The 21,430-nt window shown below is 34.8% G+C and overlaps 1 protein-coding gene and 1 long non-coding RNA gene across 2 annotated transcripts in view; both read right to left on the bottom strand.

The window, feature by feature from the left end:
- LOC117687290 (uncharacterized) overlaps positions 1 to 21,430 on the bottom strand; it is a 259,261-nt gene that overhangs the window by 20,650 nt on the left and 217,181 nt on the right. The gene's annotated exons all lie outside the window — the stretch shown is intronic.
- LOC105325370 (scavenger receptor class F member 2) overlaps positions 2,146 to 21,430 on the bottom strand; it is a 32,784-nt gene continuing 13,499 nt past the window's right edge. Inside the window, exons 2-7 of the mRNA XM_066066131.1 lie at positions 17,220 to 17,426; positions 16,180 to 16,443; positions 9,990 to 10,376; positions 9,456 to 9,659; positions 9,208 to 9,310; positions 2,146 to 2,555 (exon numbers count right to left, since the gene is read on the bottom strand). Coding sequence (XP_065922203.1) covers positions 2,372 to 2,555; positions 9,208 to 9,310; positions 9,456 to 9,659; positions 9,990 to 10,376; positions 16,180 to 16,249 — 948 coding nt within the window. The 5' untranslated portion in view covers positions 16,250 to 16,443; positions 17,220 to 17,426 and the 3' untranslated portion in view covers positions 2,146 to 2,371. The remainder of the gene's footprint in view (positions 2,556 to 9,207; positions 9,311 to 9,455; positions 9,660 to 9,989; positions 10,377 to 16,179; positions 16,444 to 17,219; positions 17,427 to 21,430) is intronic.

Below are 21,430 nucleotides of genomic sequence, written 5' to 3'. Positions count from 1 at the left end.
TTAAATATTCTTTTAAATCTACAATTTTTGCTGATTGAAGCTTAAAATGGAAATTCATTCTTGTAATACCTATAATAACCAGACAAAATTGAATAATTTATGTGAAAATAAATTCACCAAACCTATTATGTTCAATGGTAGTGAGGGCTTTTTAAACTGTAAAGAAATCCGTTATAAAAGTGTTCAACGAAGTTATTATTCAGTTTTAGAAATACGTCCAAGAAAGAAATGAATCTAAATCAGAAAAAAAATGTAATTAATATTTTCCTTTTTGTACTGTTTCTTCTTCTTGGAGATAGCTGAACAGAATTTTACAATTGTACGCCTGCATATCTAGTTGTTCACCCTTTTAGATATTTTAATTTTGGGTTGGTCAACCATATTTTTGGAGGGTCAAATGGGATGGGATCAAACATTGAATCCTATGACAAAAATTGTACACTATATTGAATATACTTTTAGCTTTGAAACCGTTAAAAATATTTACATGGGGTCTTCAGATGCATATAGTGAGTGTTAGAAAGCAATTTATATGGTACATTAGATATGGTCCCTGGGTTCATCCTTAGCCCACAGCTTTGGGAAATTACTGAATATCTAAAAAAAAAAACTGTTGACATCCAAACCCCTAAACCATGTGTATCATTGTTTTACTTGTGTCAAGGGGGATCAAATTTATATTTTTATAACCACATCATCAATTCACCAGTAAATACGAGGCAAATTCCACTAAGGCGTTTAAAGAGAAAGCATATTTGATTAATAAAGCATTTCCTATCCATTTAAAGATTAGCACGTCAGTGGAATGACAAGATTAATGAAAATGACACATTCGTAGATTATGTCTAATATGTTGTCATTTACATCCGACAATAGATTGTGTTGAACGCATTTTAGGTTTTGAATTTTTTTTTAAAAATGGTACTGCACACCTTAAAATTCATCGGTTGCTAATATCAATAGTTACGGATACTCTGAAGCAAATTGTCTACATCATCAAAATATATTGCATGTACTATAATTTAGTACAGAATTGTTTTCCCTTAAGAAAGATGGTATCCGGGGAAATTTTTGTTCGCCACTGCATGAGTCCCGTTTTCAATGATTTGAATCAATTCAATAAGTTTGATAGGTGATAAGTTTGGGGGAGGGGGTTGGATGTTTGGAACGTCCCAATTTCTTTTTGTTTTAATATTCATGCATGTAAAAAAATGCGACAAAATAAATCAGATGTCAAGATTTTATTTTACTTATTGAAAATAAAACAAACGATTGAAATAGTTAAAAAGGCTGTCATTATATAAAGGAGCAATATTATTAGTATCCAATCCTATCTACGATAAATGCACTATTATACATGCCAAAATGCATTAATCTTTTCTTTGCCTATATAAAAAAAACATGTAATATATACATGTAGATAATGATAAATTCCATTGTCATTTTTAATTACTATCTTTATCACATCCTTAGCAATACATAGTCCTAGAAAACGATTCAGGTCGCTTAAAGCAAGCTGAATTGCATTTGCAAATAGTCCTTGAGATATCACATTCACCAGTGTTGTTTGATACACTTACCAAAAATTAATGAACCAAAACAGATATGTTTTACCATGCAAATATTCATATTATTATTAGGTATGTAGCTAGCTCTTGGCAGTATATTTCAAAACAAGCAAACATGTATTTACCGTAACTTAATACTACAAAAATTGTTTTACAGTGAATAAATGACAATAACAAGCCGTGAACTATCTAAAAAATCCATAAAAAAATAATAATGTAAAACAAAAGAAAGCTTGGAATGGTTTTATATTTACCAAAAAATGAAATGCAACATTAGTGTGTTACTTGTATATCTGCTTGAGCTGTTGATATATAAACACTATCTTTTAAGGACTTTACATTTACTAATGTATGTAGCAATCAAATCAATAATTTGACAATTACATGTATAAAAGTGTACTTGTATAGTTATATTAAATAACAAATGACAAGAACCCCTCCCCCCCCCCAAAAAAAAAACCAGATAATTAGAAATGATAATTTATGGGGGGTTTTCACTCTAGGAAGAAAATAATGCTGACCTATATGATATGATTTGTATAAAATATATTGAAAACAAAAAGAACAAAAAGAACAAAAGAAAAACATTCCATTCAAACTATTTTTTCTTGCTATGGTTTCTTATCATAAACCTAAAAAGAAAGAAAATAAATGTGCATACAAAGTTTACTGCGATAAAATTCATAAAGGTTACAACATATATACAATAGACGACAAATGAAAATTAATTACCACATTTATCGATGCGATTTTGCATCAAACATACAGAATCTCAGTTCCCTTACTATATATACATGCATTGTCTATTTATTAGTTGCTGGCCCTTGGAGCTGATCGTAGTGAGAGGGTCCGCTGAGTTGACCCAATTCGTGGTATCCGGCGTTTTCTTCCGCTGTATCATAAATCCCAGGGGTGGAAATGGAATCAGTGTCCTTCTTTTCCTCTTCATTAACATCTTGTCTCTTGCATGCTTTGTTTCTAGAAATCCTGCAACATTAAAGTTACATTTCATAATTGGGCGGTAAGTGGCTGTTTTGCCTATAGTGTAATCATATCTATACTTATAAATGAAAGCATTTTGCAAATAAACTACAAAACGCCTGCTCCAGAGTAACTGCTTACACCTTTGGTATTTCAACACATGTGATCATGAGATGATGTCCGTAAGGTATAACTGAATTTTAAATGATAAGTTATTGTAGACGGTTGTGAAATTAATTAAAAACCTACTCCCATTTTCCAGAAATAAGCCCGAAATAGCAAAAATGAGAGTAAGGTGGGTATATCCCTCTAACTATTTTTAGAATCGGTAGGACAACAAAGTAGTGCCTTTAAGCAAAATAGTCCCTGTACTTGCAGAGTGTATATACATTTATTGGGACATTTTAAATCAGAATGCTTGACACATGTCAGAAAACAGGATTTCCAATTTTAAAAACAAGTGTCAAAATTGAATTATAATTTGAAGAAAAGAAATAAAATTGTTTGATGTACACCCTTTCCAAACCTGAGAAATTCCCTACTTTTACTTTTATTTTCAGAGTTTTTCAATACAGACGCATTTTTCCGGAAAACGAATCTGCCTTCAAACCTCGAAATTTTAACAGGAAAGAGACAATTTGATGAGCTTTCATTCAAGAGGTCCCTCGTTGCTGAACGAAAATTAGGGCCGGAGCTATGAACCATATCGTTAACATTACCGCCTATGGAAAATGCTTTAGTGGACTATACCCAGGTGGTAGACACGCTTTGGCGGATCCAAGTTGTTATGTTATTGCATTATAATTTGTTTATTGACATAAGCGACAGTCTGTATCAGATGGTTATTTGTGATGTAAGCATCTTGTCACGTGATCATATTCAGTAAAGAGTTTGAACGCCATTATTGAGTGTTGTGACTTTACATGGTGTCAGAAGTTCGAAGCTGCAAGGATTATGGAGCAACTGAAGCCTCCAGGCCATTTAACGATGGAAGGAAATCTTGCAGAAAATTGGAAGGAGTGGATCCAAGGCTTCGATATATATCTTACGGCTACAGGAATCGGAGAGAAGGACGAGAAAATACAGGTAGCTACATTTTTGCACGTGGCCGGCATTGAAGCACGCCGAGTGTATAACACTTTCGGATCTCAGCCGACGATGCTGATAAGATTGATGTTTTGAAAACTAGATTCAAAGAATACTGTGAGCCACGTAAGAACTTAACATACATAAGACATGTGTTTTTCACGCGGAACCAGGGTCCGGATGAACCCATAGACAATTAGGTGACGGATTTGAAAACCAAAGCGCAGCCGTGTGAATTTGGAAATTTATCTGACGGACTAATCAGAGATAGAATAGTGTGTGGAATCCATGATGAAGCGTGTCGTGCACGTTTACTCAGAGAATCGGATTTGACATTGGCGAAAGCTATCGATGTGTGTAGGGCCCAGGAAATGAGTACAAAACAGTTAAAGTCCCTGAAAGGTAGTGAAGAACAAACAGTAGCGGCGATAAGTCAGTCAAAAAGTGGACGAAAGGTCAGCTCGCAAAATTATAGTAAACATACAAAACATGCAAAACAAAGAACTGGAAATCAAAGGCCTGACAGTACTGATGGGAGGTCATGTCGTAATTGTGGAAGAAGACACATGAAAGATTCATGTCCTGCATTTGGGAAAACGTGTCATCGTTGTCATAATAAGAATCATTTTGCGAAATACTGTTTGACAGAACCATCGTGCAATTCAAAGAAAATTCACGCTGTTGGAGTACCAGACGATGAAGACTCGTACGAGGATACAGAACTTTTCATTGGAACGGTACAGATTAACACAGTGAATCAAGACCAGAGTGATTGGATTGAAACCTTGACCAATAATGACCACCATATAGACTTTAAGTTGGACACAGGTGCTCAAGCTAACATTATTCCGAAACATGTCTTTGACAAATTAAAGTTGAATGATCAACACCTCACAAAGACGAGCGTCAAGTTGGTTACATATGGCGGAACTGAAATTACACCGAAGGGTATCAAGACTTTGGAGTGTTCTGTGCGAGGTGAAAAGTACGACTTGTCATTTTTCATAGTGGATGCGAATACTCAAGCGATTCTGGGAAAGAATGCCTGCACAGAAATTGGATCTATTGTGCGCATACACTCTGTGAACAAGGACTTGTCAAAGGAAAACCTACTGAAATCATATGAAGATGTTTTCAAGGGACTTGGTGAACTTCCTGGAAAGCACCACATCATCATTGACGACACCGTTACTCCAGTCATTCATCCACCGAGGAAGGTCCCTGTAGCACTCCGTGATAAAGTGAAAACGGAACTTCAGAGAATGGAACAGTTAGGAGTTATCGCGAGACAAGACGAGCCCACCGATTGGGTACACAGTCTAGTTACAGTCCGTAAACCCAACAAGATAAGACTTTGCATTGATCCAAAGGACTTGAATCGTGCAATTAAGAGAGAGCATTACCACCTAAAAACAGTCGACGAAGTGATTGAAAACCTTCCGCAAGCCAAAGTGTTTTCGAAGTTCGACGCAACCCATGGATTTTGGCACATTAAACTTGATGAACCCAGTTCAAAGCTGTTGACATTCAATACCCCATTTGGTCGGTACATATACTTGCATTTACCATTTGGAGTAAGCTCTGCACCAGAAGTGTTTTCTAAACGAGTTCAAGAGATGTTTTCAGACATAAAGGGCGTAGAGTGCATAGTAGACGACATCCTAGTATGGGGAGAGACCATTGCTGAACACAATTCCCGGGTACAACAGATGCTACAAAGATGTCGCGAAATGAACTTTAAGTTGAACAAAAGCAAAGTGGAGTTCCGTGTACCTGAAGTGAGGTATGTCGGACATTTGATTACGAACAGTGGTATTAAGGTAGACCCTGAGAAAGTACGAGCGATAGTAGACATGCCAGCACCAAAGGACGTGTCAGGAGTCAAGCGCATTTTGGGCGTCGTACAATATGTAGCTAAGTTCATTCCGAACTTGTCTGATGTGACGGCATCACTTCGTACACTCCTGCAACAAGACGTCGAATGGCATTGGGATGCACCTCAGCAGGAAAGTTTCGACAGCCTGAAACAACTAGTCTAAAGCACACCAGTACTCAGTATATATGATGTGCATAAGCCTGTAACTATTTCCGGTGACGCAAGCTCCAAGGGACTTGGCGTAGTCCTCCTCCAAGATGGACATCCGGTGGCAAACGGTTCGAGGGCTTTAACAGAGACACAGAAGAGGTACGCTCAGATTAAACGTGAAATGCTAGCTATTGTATATGGATGCGAAAAGTTTCATCACTACATTTATGGCCGAAAGGTGACCGTGGAGACGGATCATAAATCCCTTGTCGCGATCTACAACAAACCACTGTATCGAGCGACGCCTAGACTTCAAAGAATGCTTATGAAGTTACAACGCTATGACCTGAAGTTAGTGTATGTACCGGGAAAGTATATGCATATTTCAGATGCATTGAGTCGATCTTACCTGCAAGAGACTCCTGAGATTCTAGTCGACGATGAGATCGACGTTGATTCTATTGAGGCACAACTTCCTGTGTCTCCAGCAAAACTACAGCAACTCAAAGAGGCGACTGCTGCTGATGAGACATTACAAACGCTGAAAAATACCGTTTTGATTGGTTGGCCAGTCGACAGATCAAGTGTTCCATTGAACATCCTACAGTATTGGAACTATCGTGACGAAATCACTGCCATTGATGGACTTTTATACAAAGGCCAACGACTCATGGTGCCAATCAGCTTGAAAAAGGAAATGCTCAATAAGTTACATGAAGCACACATGGGCATAGTGAAAACACAGACAAGAGCACGAGAGCTGTTGTTTTGGCCCAAAATGAACCAGGACATTGAAGACTTTATAGGACAATGTGCAGTTTGTAACAAGTACAGGAATTCCAACTGCAAGGAACCTTTGATATCACAGGAGATGCCTTCACGTCCATGGTCAAAAGTTGCTGCAGATATGTTCCAGTTTAAAGGCTCTGAATACCTCCTGTGTGTTGACTACTACTCCAAATTTCCAGAAATTGTCCGTATGTCGTCAACTACCCGTGCACAAACGATCACATGTTTCAAATCTCTGTTTGCTCGTCATGGCATTCCGACAGAACTATTTACGGATAATGGACCTCAGTTTTCGAGTTATGCATTCAAGAAATTCGCAACTGAGAGGGATTTCATTCACACCACCTCAAGTCCCAGATACCCGCAATCGAATGGCCAGGCGGAGAGATGTGTTCAGACTGTCAAGAACCTGCTCAGAAAAGCTGACGAATCCGGAGGCGACATCTACACCAGTCTTATGAACTACCGCGCATCACCGATTGACGGAATAGGACTATCACCGTCGCAGCTACTCATGAACAGACAGTTGCGTACAAAGTTACCAATCACAGCTGACTTGTTGAATTCGAAAGCTGTTGAATCCTGCAAACCTCAACTTATTGCCCGCCAGGAGAAACAAAAGTACTACTATGATCGTCATTCAGCAACGTTACCCAACGTCAATAAAGGTGAAATAGTTCGCGTACAGAAAGATTCGAAACAGTGGGAGCCAGCCATAGTAGACCAGAAACTTACAGACAGATCTTACGTAGTCCGCACGGGTGACAATCAACTATACCGCAGAAATCGCAGACAACTTCTGAAGACCAGAGAAACCACTTTGCCGTCTGACGTCTCTGATCATTCTGAAGCAATGTATGACGCACCACCACAGAGTCATTGAGAACCCGATCCGCCAAACACCACACCTGCGAAACCCAACCTGCATGAAAATGCCGCCACTCCACACAGAGAACCCAGACCACAGCGAACACTGAGACGACCAAAACATCTAGAGGATTTCATTTGTAAATAAACTGTTAACTGGTTGATTCATACATGTTTATAAATGGACATGTTTTTGTTTTTTTTAGTTCAATATTAGTAATCTTTTCAGGAATGGAAAAGATTTTCTGAAAGGGGAGATGTTATGTTATTGCATTATAATTTGTTTATTGACATAAGCGACAGTCTGTATCAGATGGTTATTTGTGATGTAAGCATCTTGTCACGTGATCATATTCAGTAAAGAGTTTGAACGCCATTATTGAGTGTTGTGACTTTACACAAGTCAGGGATAGTTTCGATCAAAATAAATACTTGCAATGAAATAATATTGCATAAATACGTTAAGAGTGAATATATTTATGAGCCTATCTAAGAAATACATAGAAGTTAAGATTTGACAAATATTGAATAAATAAAATGAGTCGACTCGTTTCTTCAGTGGATGGTTTTAGTTTTGATACTCATTCACTTGCGAAGCACAACCTATGGTGAGAGAATGGGATAGAACTATTCACAACGGGGTAACCAAGATAGCGGATTGACTAATCAACGAAAAGTGTAGGACGAGTTCATCATGCATCGCGGGCAGATACCTTGGATCGGACTTTGATTAATACAAATAGATTGAATGGAACAATTAATGCTATTTTAGTATTGATGGAAAGAACTTTTCAGAACGGGGTGCCAAGAAACGGGTTGACTAATTGACATAATGGCGGAATGTGTAGGGTGAGGTAGCCATCGGACAGATACTTTGAATCTGACAACTTTGGTTTAAATTATCCAAATAAATATGCATAACATAGCGTGTTTTAATTTCATACAATTTCATATCATGACATATTGGTAGTAAAACTTAGACATTAGTTTGTAAACATTTTTTAATTAACAGATTCTACGTCTATATGGATAAATGATGTGTGCATAAAACGGAGAAGTTTAATGGGGGTGCCCCGACTCTTCATATTGTTTTTCAAAACATTCTTTTATCTGAAATACTTATTTGGGACAGTAATAGAAATTTTACTGAAATACACTAAATACCAATTTACTGGTTTGAAATGAACATAATATTTATTTTTTTTCAGTCAGATGCAACAAACAGAATTAAAGCCACGTATGTATATATCATCCATTTCAGATTAGATTTTTCATCCCTGCCCGCTCCTCTAAATATCCAACAATGCAGTTTTTTTTATTTCAATTTTAAAGAATAAGTTAAGGAAAAAATCGGACAAAGTATGTACAAAAAATGAACCAAAAATATGGTTCAACATTACATATTAAGCATTATATCATATTAATGTAAAATGTTAATTCCTGCGCTTGCGCGGGGTATCATCTAGTGTATTTAATCTTTCCTATGCGGACCTTATTGAGTTTTTTTTAGTTTATTCCATTTTAAATGTTTAATGTTTAATGTTTGGTTTGATAAATGTATTTTTGATTTTCTTTTTATTAAACTGATTGGTTTTAATTTATATTGATGTACAACTCAATCAAATGATGAAGAATGAGGCAATGAATAAACAATTTTAGGAACAAGACGCTCTATGTACATGTATGCAAGTACATAAAATACTAAATTTTACTTTGTTAAGATGAATTAACATATAACTAATAATGATGTGTTTCTTTCATTTCATCGCGTACTGTTCAGAATGTATCATTTAAAAAAGAAACACTTGGTTGGTTTTAAATTAAATTCAAATTCTAGATAATATGCTTACACATTATAGTCTGTAATCATGTAAATAAATAATAACATACCAGGTTATTGTAAAAATGTTGAGGAGCAGACTGATGCAAAGGACTGTAATCACTACATACAAACTGGACCTATTTTCTGTGTTTGGCACCGGTGATTGTTTACCTGTAAAAATTAAAAAAAACTAACAACATATATTAAACCATATTTAAGTAAAATTTCTTTACTGTAACTCAAATTTAAAGGACATCTCTTAGATATACTTTACAACCTTGGTTACAAGCTTTGTCACAGAATACCCAGAACTTGCCTACTGGACAGTCTCCATTACATCGTCCTGTTAATCGATCACACCCTGACGGACAACACGTACATTGTCGGTCACATTTGTCTCCAAAGAACCCCGTTTTACATCCCAAAGTACACAAACCAGTAGTGTCATTACAAGTACTATTTTCACAGTTACGGTTGCATTCCAGAGAACAGGAAGATCCATAATGATTTGAGTCACATCCTGTTTATTGAAGAAAATAATTAGAAGTGAGGAATTTGTTTTTGTTAACAAGTCGGAGTTTGTTTTTTTTTCATGAATGATTTCGTCATTACAGGATTATTTTACCCACATTTGAAAGAAACAAAAAATTACAAAAAACTTTTGACATTTAATAATCTGTATTCAAATTAACTAAGTTGTAAACATCTTGTTTGGCCGATTTCATATACACGTTTAATGAATGAATAAAATGTAAACATACCTGTTTAAAGCCTTTGTGAGTTACAGAAAATAGCATGTATATCTGACTCGCTTTTTTTTGGTTTTTTTTTTAATTATTGTGATTCTTACCGTCACATTGAGACCCTGCCCAGTTCTGCACACATCCATTAAAACATGTTGCACTTTGTTTGTCGCATGTCCCTCCTACACACCAGAGACTGCATGTTCTATTACATATGTCTCCATAACGTCCTGATGCACATCCCTGTGTACAGCTACCATTGGTTTTATCACAAACTGTTTCGATACAATGTAATGGACATTGTGAATTGCATGTATTTCCCCAGTAACCAGACTTACAGCTGATACAAAATCCATTTGTACTGTCACAGGTCCGTTTCTCACAATTTGCAGGACATCGAGATTCACATGCTGCTCCCCAGTATCCGTCTTCACAGCCATCGGTACAGTTTCCAGAGCGATCACATACATTATTTCTGCAAGATGCCACACATCCTAAAATTTATAAATATTGCAAGCTCCATTTTTGTTTTAAATAAACTTGTGTTAGGATATCAGACATCTAATTCAGCACAACTTTTCGACGAAAACCTAGATTGTATTTGAGCAAAGAATTGAATGAATTACATTTATCTAATACATTAGATAATAAATGAACTTTTAATGGTTCAAATAGATGATGGGGATAGAAACGACATTTTGATCAGCAGATGTTGTAAATAATACAAGATTTTCATCGCTTGTGTCTGCAGCGGATCTGGCAATGAAACACACTTCTTGAATACCGATTAACTGCGACACTTGACAACAATAAATCTGTATACAATAACGAGGTTCGGTATGGTATTTCATCAGACAATGAGTGCGCCATTCTTATCGCATACAACTTATAAATATTGAATTCATTCCTAAGTAAATCATTCCGAGTTGTGTATTGCATCCCAATATCTTAGGTCGTTAAATAAAATAATTTGAGGAAAAACTAATCATTCAAGAATGTGCAGTTACATCGAAATAGCGAGTTCTTTTTACACGTAACAAAATGCATGATCCACCTATACTTTTTCTGTGGGCGGGATATACCATCTAAGATCGTTGTGACGTGATACAAATTCATTTTTTTTATTTATGTGTCTTGACAGAAAACAAAGCAATACAGAGGTGATTACTGGCTCTCTTGTGCGATACTCAGAACGTATCTTCAAGCCACATTGAACCGTAAAAAAACAAGCTAACCGTAAGCAATCTCTACGGAGTTAAAAGGCATACTGTGATATTGCCAACATTTTTTTGATAAATATGTTGTTAAAGCTCGTTCTTTATCCCGCAGACTGGTTCTTCGCTCATTATAACATAGGAAAAGGTGTGACCCTGTCGGAAAATAAGATGAACGCAGGACAGTTCAGGCAACATTTTGCTTTTAAACAGCAGTAAAAGGAGGTCGTTTTGCTTTTGTCTATTCATTTCTGCATACATGTAATGAATAGTTCTAAACTATTTTGGGTGTTATTGTAAAGATATGGGTCTCCTTTACTTGACCATGTCTAAATTTGTCGGTCACGTGACTTTTTAGGGTCACCTGGGCGTCTTTAAGACAAAATCGTCAATGCTAAAATAAGATAAAAAGTTCAAGGGCAAGGCAAAGAAATTTAAGAGTAAGTAATATGGCAACATATTCAAAATTATCCATACATCATAGAAATCAATGCTCATTCAGTTGTAAAGTTTACTAGTTATGTAAATTTCTTTAAAAACTGGCTACTTGTTCCTAAAATAGTGCATTTTTGTATATTTTCATTAAAATTACAAAGTAAACCTTCATCTCTCAACAAATGAGCATCAGTTTTTATAAAGAACTCGTAAAAGGGAAGAAAATTATACCAAGTTTAATAATATCTATAGCCGTCTTGCACTTGAACTTTTGCATTTAATTTCTCAATCTAGAAGTCCTCTCAAATCAATACACATTTCAAACGCACAAGTGATCTCAAAAGGGGAGGTAACTCTTTGAGCGATAACTCTTTTGATATATATCCACGATGTCATTTTATCACATAATCCGAATTAATTTTAAGATATGTTTCAACAGTACATTATGTAAATGATCATTTAAACATAGTGCTTCTGTTTTATTTATTTTAAAAGAGACAAGATGGTTACGATGAATTGTCCATATTTCCTCTGTTGTATCATGGATGTAAACAAAAAACCCTTGTGTATCAGTTCTCTTGGTTAACCGCATTCGCGGAGTGATTGGTTTCTTACTATTTTTTTAGTAATGGGAAAAAAAAATATATAAGAGCTAATTGTACACAATTATTTGAGGGATTAGATGTCAACAGAGACAAATGAAGCCCCTGATATTAATATACTAACTAAATTGTTCTCGTAATATATATTAAAAAATAGGATATGGAGTATTTTTTCATTATTTATGTGCAGCCTTTGCCCAATGACTGCATATTCTATAGCACTGCTTGGGTCTGTTAATATTATTCTGGGGAGGGGGTTCAAAGGGGTAACTTTATTCTGTTTGCCAGGGGCCAGGTACCATGGTGTTTTACTATGTACATTGTGAATTAAATTAGAATTTGCCACGGGGACTATACATGTAGATCTGCCCATGTATGAGGCCTTTTTCCCATCCTCCATGAGCAATCAACGGTATTCACCTTTGTATTACACATGTTACACTTTTAATTTAAACACTCATTAAAATTGACTTTTATTTTTATTCAACACATGCAGAATGATTAAGATTAAGGAGAGGGGGGAGGGTGAGCATATCTATTCATTCACAAAATAAATTCTAAACGCTCATTTCTCATTACCGAGAAAGGAAAGAGAGTGTGTAAATCCTGCAACAAGGCGATCAAAAACCATTTTTGGTTCACATCAATATATTGAATTTAAATATAAAAGTCTGAATTCTCCTGTGAGAGACTCTCTCTCCCGCCCATTTACATACCATCCCCTTTCCACTTCTCAAACAAAATTATATATATAGAAACAATTATATTTGGTTCATTTGTTTTATTAATTCAAGATGATAAAGGGACTCTCTGAAAAAAAAACATATAAACCTGACATATGCATGCAAACTCAAAATTGCAATTTCTTTTTATGATTTCAATGTGTTTATTGTATGACTTCTTAGTTCTGGTCCTCTTCTCTCTTCAAAAACACAGTGTTCCTGTTCCTAAAGTTCAGGTTTTTCTTTCCATCATTTCATCTTGTACATGACACCAGGATAAGAGTGCGGGTAAATGATCACCAATAAGAACATCATTTATTATCAGGACAAAGCAGGTACCAGCTAATATGAAAATTATATATATTTCAGTAAGTTTAACTTGTTATCAAAATGGCTGAAAGACTGAAATGGAGGATTTTCTACAATTTGATAGTCAATGGAATTTATTTATCTTAATAAACATTTCATTATGTTTAGATGTGCATTTAATTTTGAACAAATTCAAATACAGCTTTTCAGTTTGATCGATTTGAAATTATTCGCATCCTCACCCCTGATATGTGCATGATATTAGTTTAATTGCACACCTTTATTTTACCCGGCCTGACCTTAAAAATGCACCTCTCTCTCTCTCTCTCTCTCTCTCTCTCTCTCTCTCTCACACACACACACACACACACACACACACACACACACACACACACAACTGATTTACTGATTTGATTGATTGATATTATATAATGCTGGTGCAGTCAGTGTGAATTAAAACATACCATGTATTGTTGATTTGTTGATGAGCAATATTCAAAATTGTAGATTTATAAATAACTTAGGTTTATATCAATCATTTTAAAACATTAAATGAAACCATTCGTACTTGAAAATACTTTTTCTAATGGAATTGTTTCATAGAATAATCAGATTGGTCATTATTTCAATGATAAATTTTTGAACTTATACATGTATGTTATGTACTTACATTTTTTTTCCAGCCTTTTTTTTCAAATCAGTGTGACACTTTTCAAATTACTCTGCAAATAACAAAATATAATTATGAGAAGTCATACAATTTTATTTACATGCATATAAGGACATGTCAACAATAATTTGAACATTTTTGTGAAAGGTCTACATATGTTATGCATGGATGGGTAAAATGACCAACACTTCAAATTTTATTTGAAAGTTACATATGCACATTCTACACATACAATACCATATATGACCATGAATGTAGATTCCTCATTTAGAGAAAATCAGATGGAGACATGCAGTCACTTGTTTATTATTATTATTTTTTTATAACCAATAGTACAGCATCATAAGTATGAACCCAGGTGACAAGATTTCAAACAGTGTTATGGTAGTATATACTGAGTTCTAAAAACAAACTATAGTAATAATTAAGAATTAATGTGCATAAACATCTTAATATATCAACTGGATGAATGTGTAAAAAATATAAATGAACTGTCATGGAAGAATTTTGAACACAGTAGAAAGGTGTTATGATCAGCTGTTTATCAATTTCCAGAAAATGAAATCAGCATCTTTTAGCCTGCACTGTACTGATTTTCAGAAAATCAAATCAGCTGTTTTCACACAGTCTTTGTATTGTTTACTTACAAATTGAAATAAAAACAAACATCTGTGTAAAGCTAAATATTGTCAGTACAAGTACTATGAACTGATTCGTGTCGATTGGTGAAAATAATCAACAATTTAACGGACTGGCAATAAAGCTACATGTACAATGTACATTGTAAAGGCCTAAATGTAAACAATGCAGTCTCTCCTCATGTTTTGAACGAAACAACACATTAAGTCGATCAGAAATGCATCAACAGTATAAAATCACAATAAAAAAGTTATTGAGCTATCTGGTATATTACAAATACACTGTATATCTATTCTACATACCTGATAAATCATCAAAAGATCGCCATAATCGGGAATACCAGCTACACGTGTTTACATCGTCTGATGAGCGCTTTTGGGACGCAGATTCACACCCATACGACAGATGCGTTATGGAAATTCTTCGTATATTCTGATTGTTGTAAACTTATAAAAACACACATGAGTGATTCGTAGTTATATTTTGCTTATGAAGTATTATATCAGCCGTATTTTATGCTTAAACTGCTGTTTTCGGTATATGTTCTATATATGGTAATACAGAGGCGGGGCGTATATTATGACGTCATAACTCATTATCCCTTCATTAGCATATCAAAACGATGTGTTGCCTTATCTGTCCTGCGAAAGGAAAATGTGGAATACAGATCTGATTTCATTAGAAAGTTTATAGGGCTGAGTATTGCGGGTTTATTTCAGAAGCAGGAAATGTTTTCTATTTCAAGGAATGAGTGATGAGAAAAAAAGGAGTTCAAAGCAATATGATATTGCTTGTACCATATCCATTGACTAACTGTCACAAATGTTTCAAACGTTTAAGTCAAGCCAGGGTTAATATTCCTAAAAAACTTTACAATATTAGTTTTTCGACAAACTGAAGGAACCACAGGAGCTAGGCAAAGTTTAAAAGTTTTACAAGCTATCAACAATGATCTAGAACTATCATCATGACCTTTCTGAGTCTAAACGTGCACTAGACCTGCCCTACGTTATTAAATCTGATGTTCCATCTATAACTGTTACGTGTAAATTTGATCCCGAAACGAAATCTGGCTGATGACACCCCTACAATTTCCGAGGTGTATCAACATTTTTGCTATGACCTGCAAACATGTTAAAACATTTAAATATTAAACTTTGAGACGGAAATGTGTACATTTCCTGAATACACTTTCTCTTAAGATGTTTAATAATCTCGTGTTTAAGTTCGTAACACCTGTATAAATGGAATAGGACAGAAAAAAATCCAGTTTTTCAAATATGTATTAGTTGCTGGTTTGTTGAATGAAAATAGGATTATGTGAATAGGAAGAAATGTATTAATAGGACGTCTGCACTTTTAATGTAACGACCAATCATGACAAGCATGGTGGTTTTCGTGACGGGGTTTATCAAAAAATAACATAGGTAGGGTAATAATTAAAAACAAAGAACAAATTTATATATTGAAATTGTGTTCTAATGTTTTGTGATAAAATATTTTGTCTAGGCTTTTGTTGAAAATATAGAGTATGGTAAAAATATAGAAAAAATGTAAAGAAATGCTGAAATATGCAGAAACAAAATAAATGCATTTACTTGTACATTGCTAAGATATATCTTTTATCCTTGAATGAAATGAAAAAATCAAACAATGTTTTATAAACATATGATTCACAGTTTCCATTGAATTTTAGTGTTAATTACCATAAACTTCTATTTCACAGATTTCTAGGATCGCTCCTACAGTAGGACCATCTTCAGGAGCGTCGTACATGGTCTCCACAATGACGTATCTAGCCGTCTGTTGACAGGGTATGTCTATTATGTTTGGAGGTAAGTCTGGGGCGATCGTATTGTCTGTGTAGCAGCGAGTCCTCTTTGACGTTGTTGTCTGAGTTGCTGATGAGTTCGATAAATCTAAGTAGAACTGTCTGAACCGAAACTGTTTCCACGTTGAAGGTCCATCCCCTTTTAATTTCAAATGGTGACAAAATCAAATGGATTAATTTGTATCACCTATTTAGGTCGATTTTATCATCAGTTTGAAATAATAAGGAACATTTTGATCCATGTGATGTCATTCATTGGATACATCTTAGTAGAACTGACTGAACCAATACTACAACCAGACGTTACTTTATTCCCCCACTTAATTTGCATACATTCTTGTCGGTTTGTTTAAAGAACAAAATCCAGACCTTGTTCGGCGCCTCATAAAAAAAATTTTATCATCTGTTTTAGGTGACATGAAATATACAATATTGGTAGAAGGTTTAAGCTTTTTTCAAAAAGTCTTCCTTAATATAAGTCAGTAGTTAATTAGTATCAGCAGATTAAGTGGAGGACACCCTAGTCTACATGACTATAACTTTTATTTTTATTTTAGATACGCAAATGTAGAGAATAAAAAATCAAATAAACCAAACGTCGGCAATTTATTCCAGTCCCTATGGGGCAAGTCTCACGGAAATGCTTTTTCTACCACAAAAATGTTCCATGCCATATTTTAAACTTACTTGCCACTTATTTTTTTTAAACTTTAAACATGTTCATTTATTAACGCAAGACAAATTACGAAAACTATTAGCAATAGCCTACCCGATAGACTTTAAATTAAAATGGGATTTGTTTCATTAAAAACTCGACAAATGCATTGATGACATTGTTTTAAATATGAATTGTGTGTATGCTTTTGATATTTTTTTTTATGAGAATAAAACAAAGCAATGAAATGCAATACATACCTTCTTTTCTGTAATAGATTTTGACATTGTTAATACTGTATGATTCTCCAAAGTCCACCTGCAGCCAAGCCTTGGTCTTATTTGGCGCAGTATGGGAACAATTGAGATCGTCAGTCTGAAGATTGCCATCATGAGCAAATGAGGCTGCCTGTCCATTATAGGTCGAACTTTGGGTGAGTACTGTTGTGGGTCTTCTACTTAGATTTTCTTGTTTAAAGAATACAATACAGACTATATTTGAAACAATATGTTGATATATGTTTTAATTAATTCCACAAACTGTACATAACACGATTGATCCACCTTTTTATCACATCATTCTAAAAAACGTGCATCCTTTAGTAATTGTATTACTGTAATAAAACTCATCTTATCATATCACCATAACAAGAATGCTTCGGTAGGTTTTAATTATATTTTCTGGTTAATGCGGTTTGTAATACATAAGGAAACGGAAAGTAATAGAAGTATCCATGGCTTAGACAGTGCAAGTTTTTCTTTGTAGTTCATAGTGGGCAACATTATTACAAACGTGAATAATTATCACAAATCAAAATATACCAATTTTTGGGAGTTAATTTTAATCAACGCTCCTATGCAGTTACTATGGCAAACCGAAACTGAAACAGTGTTTGGGCCTTAGCAAAAGTCATCACCGCTGACAAGACTTAGTTTATGAAAATAATAGATAATTTCGATTTAATTTATCAGAAGCATTGTTTTTAATGAAACCTATTTATAAATACCTTAAAAATAGTCAGATCTTAAATAGTACGAACACTTTAGATATTTTTGCAGTCGAATGTATTCCTACGCCAGAGTTCAATATAGTCTTGTACAACCATCGGCTGTGTCCGTAAATCTCCGACAAGCAGAGAGTATTTCTATATTTGGAGGTCGCGACATCAAGCTATTACGTGACCTGGTGTTGGCAGGGACTATCTCTTGCTTGTCGGAGATTAACGGAGACAGCAAAGAATCTGGTTTAACGAGACTTTGAGTTCATTATTGCTTTGATCCATACTTGTTTGAAGAATTTCGATTACTGATACATACTTAGATTGAATCAATTCTATTTATTAATATTACACAACATGATTCATTCGGGGTTTTTGAAATTCTTGTCGGAAAAGTCTGAGAATTCCTATTATAAAAATATGCGTAATTCAAATACAGATTATAAACTACTTGCCAAGCAAAATAACATATCGTTGTTGTCAAATAAATAATAATCGCTAAAACCAACTACTTCCGTACTTTTATTTATTACATGAATTGAAATAGTCCGGCTGATTGGTGAAAAAATTGCTCACTTAATGAAGAAAGCACCAAATTTGGCATGTTGGTATGTTTAGGTGTACTGAGCAATATAAGCTATGGACCCTCTCTCAAAAATCAATATGGCCGCCATTTTCAAGATGGCCGCCATATAGCTTATCATTTTAAAAACTTTTTTCAATAAAATCTCTATTTTTGATCCTAGAAGTTCGAAATTTTACACAGTTGATATTAAGTGGATGCTTTGGAAGTTCTAATATTCAAAATGATAATATTTCAATATGGCCGCCAAATTCAAAATGGCCGTCATGTAAAATATCTTTTACATCTCCGTTTGTTTCAAACAATACTACTTTTGATGATGGTTTAAAATACAACAGAATTTATCAATTGTAAATGAATTGGGAGCCTTAATTAATGATTGAATTTGATAATTTGATCTTTCAATATGGTTGCCATATTATCTCTGACTGGTTTTATATAAAAGTTTTCAAATGAGTTCATTGATGACTGGTATGAGATTAAAATGTTTTACATAAATGAATTTATTTCACTTGAATATAAAAATGATAAAATGAAATCAAATATCAGTTAATTAGGAAATTAGGACGAATCTGCATTTACATGTAACAATGACATACAGTGGTTTTCATACTTGGATCATGATGCAGACGACAAAATGGTTACACAAAGTAGGTAAGTGTTTGTGATTTGATAATTTATTTATAATTTTCTGAATAAGTTATGTACATGTACACTTAAACAAATATAATATCACATAAAAAACACTTACATAAATTATCTTTTGATAAGAAATGTCCAAACACATTAAAATCGTAAATCCAGACATTGAGTCTTCATCGTCAAATCTAACAATAATATTTGATCGGGAAAAATGTATTTTATGCCAAGAGAGCACATCTGAAGCTCTGCAATGTCCAGCAAATATAAGGAGATCTGATATTGAAGTTGGTGCTGGATATAGATCTCTGGAAACAGTGCTCCTTCGATGTCAAAGTATAAATTGGTTTCCAACGACAATTAGACTTGACCAATTGAATGATGCAAATGGTATTGCATCCAAGTTACAGTTGATGAAAGCCAAGTGGCACAAAACATGTAGGAACAAATACACAGACATGAAATTAAAACGACATGAACATTCGAAAAGAAAAGTTGAATCAGACATTTCTGAAACATCAAGAAAGATAACTCGCAAAAGTCCTGGTTGCTCGACATCGACAATGACTCAAGATTGTTTTTTCTGTTGTGGAACATCAGGAGAGCTTCACAAAGTTTCTACCTTCAGTATAGACAGTAATATCAGGAAATATGCATTGCAAGTGCAGGATACTGTATTGTTGGCGAAACTTAGCGAAGGGGACATGATATTTCAAGAAGCTATGTATCACAAAAACTGCTACTTAAATCTTTTTAACAAAGCAAGACCACAAAAGATTGTAGATGAGAATGGCGAAAATCAAATCCATGGAATAGTTTTGGCTGAACTTGTATCATATGTAGAGGATTCACGAATGATCAAAGGTGTAGCTGCTGTATTTAGGCTGGCAGATCTCATGGCAATGTACAGTAATCGTTTAGAGCAATTTGGTCTCGACATGAATAAAAGACCCAACTCAACACATGTAAAAGACAGAATCCTAGCAGCAATTCCAGATTTACAAGCCCACAAACAAGGACGGGATGTTTTACTCATGTTCAATGAAGATGTTGGGAATGCTATTCGACAGGCAATTACAAATCACTATGATGACGATGCTTTAATTCTTGCAAAAGCTGCAAACATTGTTCGGAAGGAAATGATGCAAACAAAGTATTCCTTCAAAGGGTTCTTTGAAACTGATTGTCAAAAGAATTCTGTTCCACAATCTTTAAAAACACTTGTAGGCATGATTTTAGGTGGGCCAAGTATTGAGATGCAGTCCTCAAATTTTATAGAAGCTCAGTGTACTCTAACGATTGCACAATTGATCCAATTTAATTCATCTGTTCGCAGGAGAAAAGATTCTGCAATTTATTCATCACATGCAACTGACCGAGAGCCTCCATTGCCAACATATTTAGGCTTGCTAATACATGCTGAAACAAGAAAAAGAGGGCTTGTTGAAAAGCTGTATGATTTAGGCTAATCCATTTCTTATGACAGAATAATGCAATTATCAGCATCACTGGGAAATTCCATCTGCGAATCTTTCAATATTGAAAATGTAGTTTGTCCTGCTAAGCTTAGAAAAAATCTTTTTACAACTGCTGCAATTGACAATATAGACCACAATCCTAGTTCGATAACTGCACAAGGCTCTTTACACGGCACAGCAATTTCAGTATTCCAACATCCAGAAAATGAGGGGGATGGCATCGAGCGCTTGATCCCACCAATAGAGGCATCTTTTGCTAGACATGAAAAACTAAAGCCACTGCCAGAATTTTACACTGTAGTCCCACCAGTTGTGCTTCCAAGGGAAAGATCAGAGAGTTCTCCAATTAGAGGTTCCCTACTAGTCACTGATGATATACATGTAACAGTTCCGAATGCATTGAATGAGGAATACAGGTACAGCTATCATATAGTTTGAAATTAACTGTTACAGTCAAACACAATTCTTATATGTTTTCCTAAGTAACAAGTACTAACATTTAATATACATATTATATATGCATATCTATATATTAATATTTCAGATGGCTTGAACATGTCCATGAAAATATTGCAGCTGACAATAGTGAATGCAGGAAATATTCTTGGTCAGCTTTTCATGCAAAAAGACTACAAGATAATCCAGAGACAGTAATAGACATTAGCTCATTGTTACCTTTATTCCAAGAAGAGGCAAAGTCAGTTGCAATGATTCGACATGCTTTAGATATTATTAAGAAAATTGTCAACTTTCTTAACCCTGGACAGACACCTG

This window comes from Magallana gigas, chromosome 1 (genome assembly GCF_963853765.1).
Source record: "Magallana gigas chromosome 1, xbMagGiga1.1, whole genome shotgun sequence".
Taxonomy (NCBI): domain Eukaryota; kingdom Metazoa; phylum Mollusca; class Bivalvia; order Ostreida; family Ostreidae; genus Magallana; species Magallana gigas.
The sequence above is the reverse complement of the archived record's forward strand: the minus strand, read 5'-3'. Positions and strand labels throughout refer to the sequence as shown.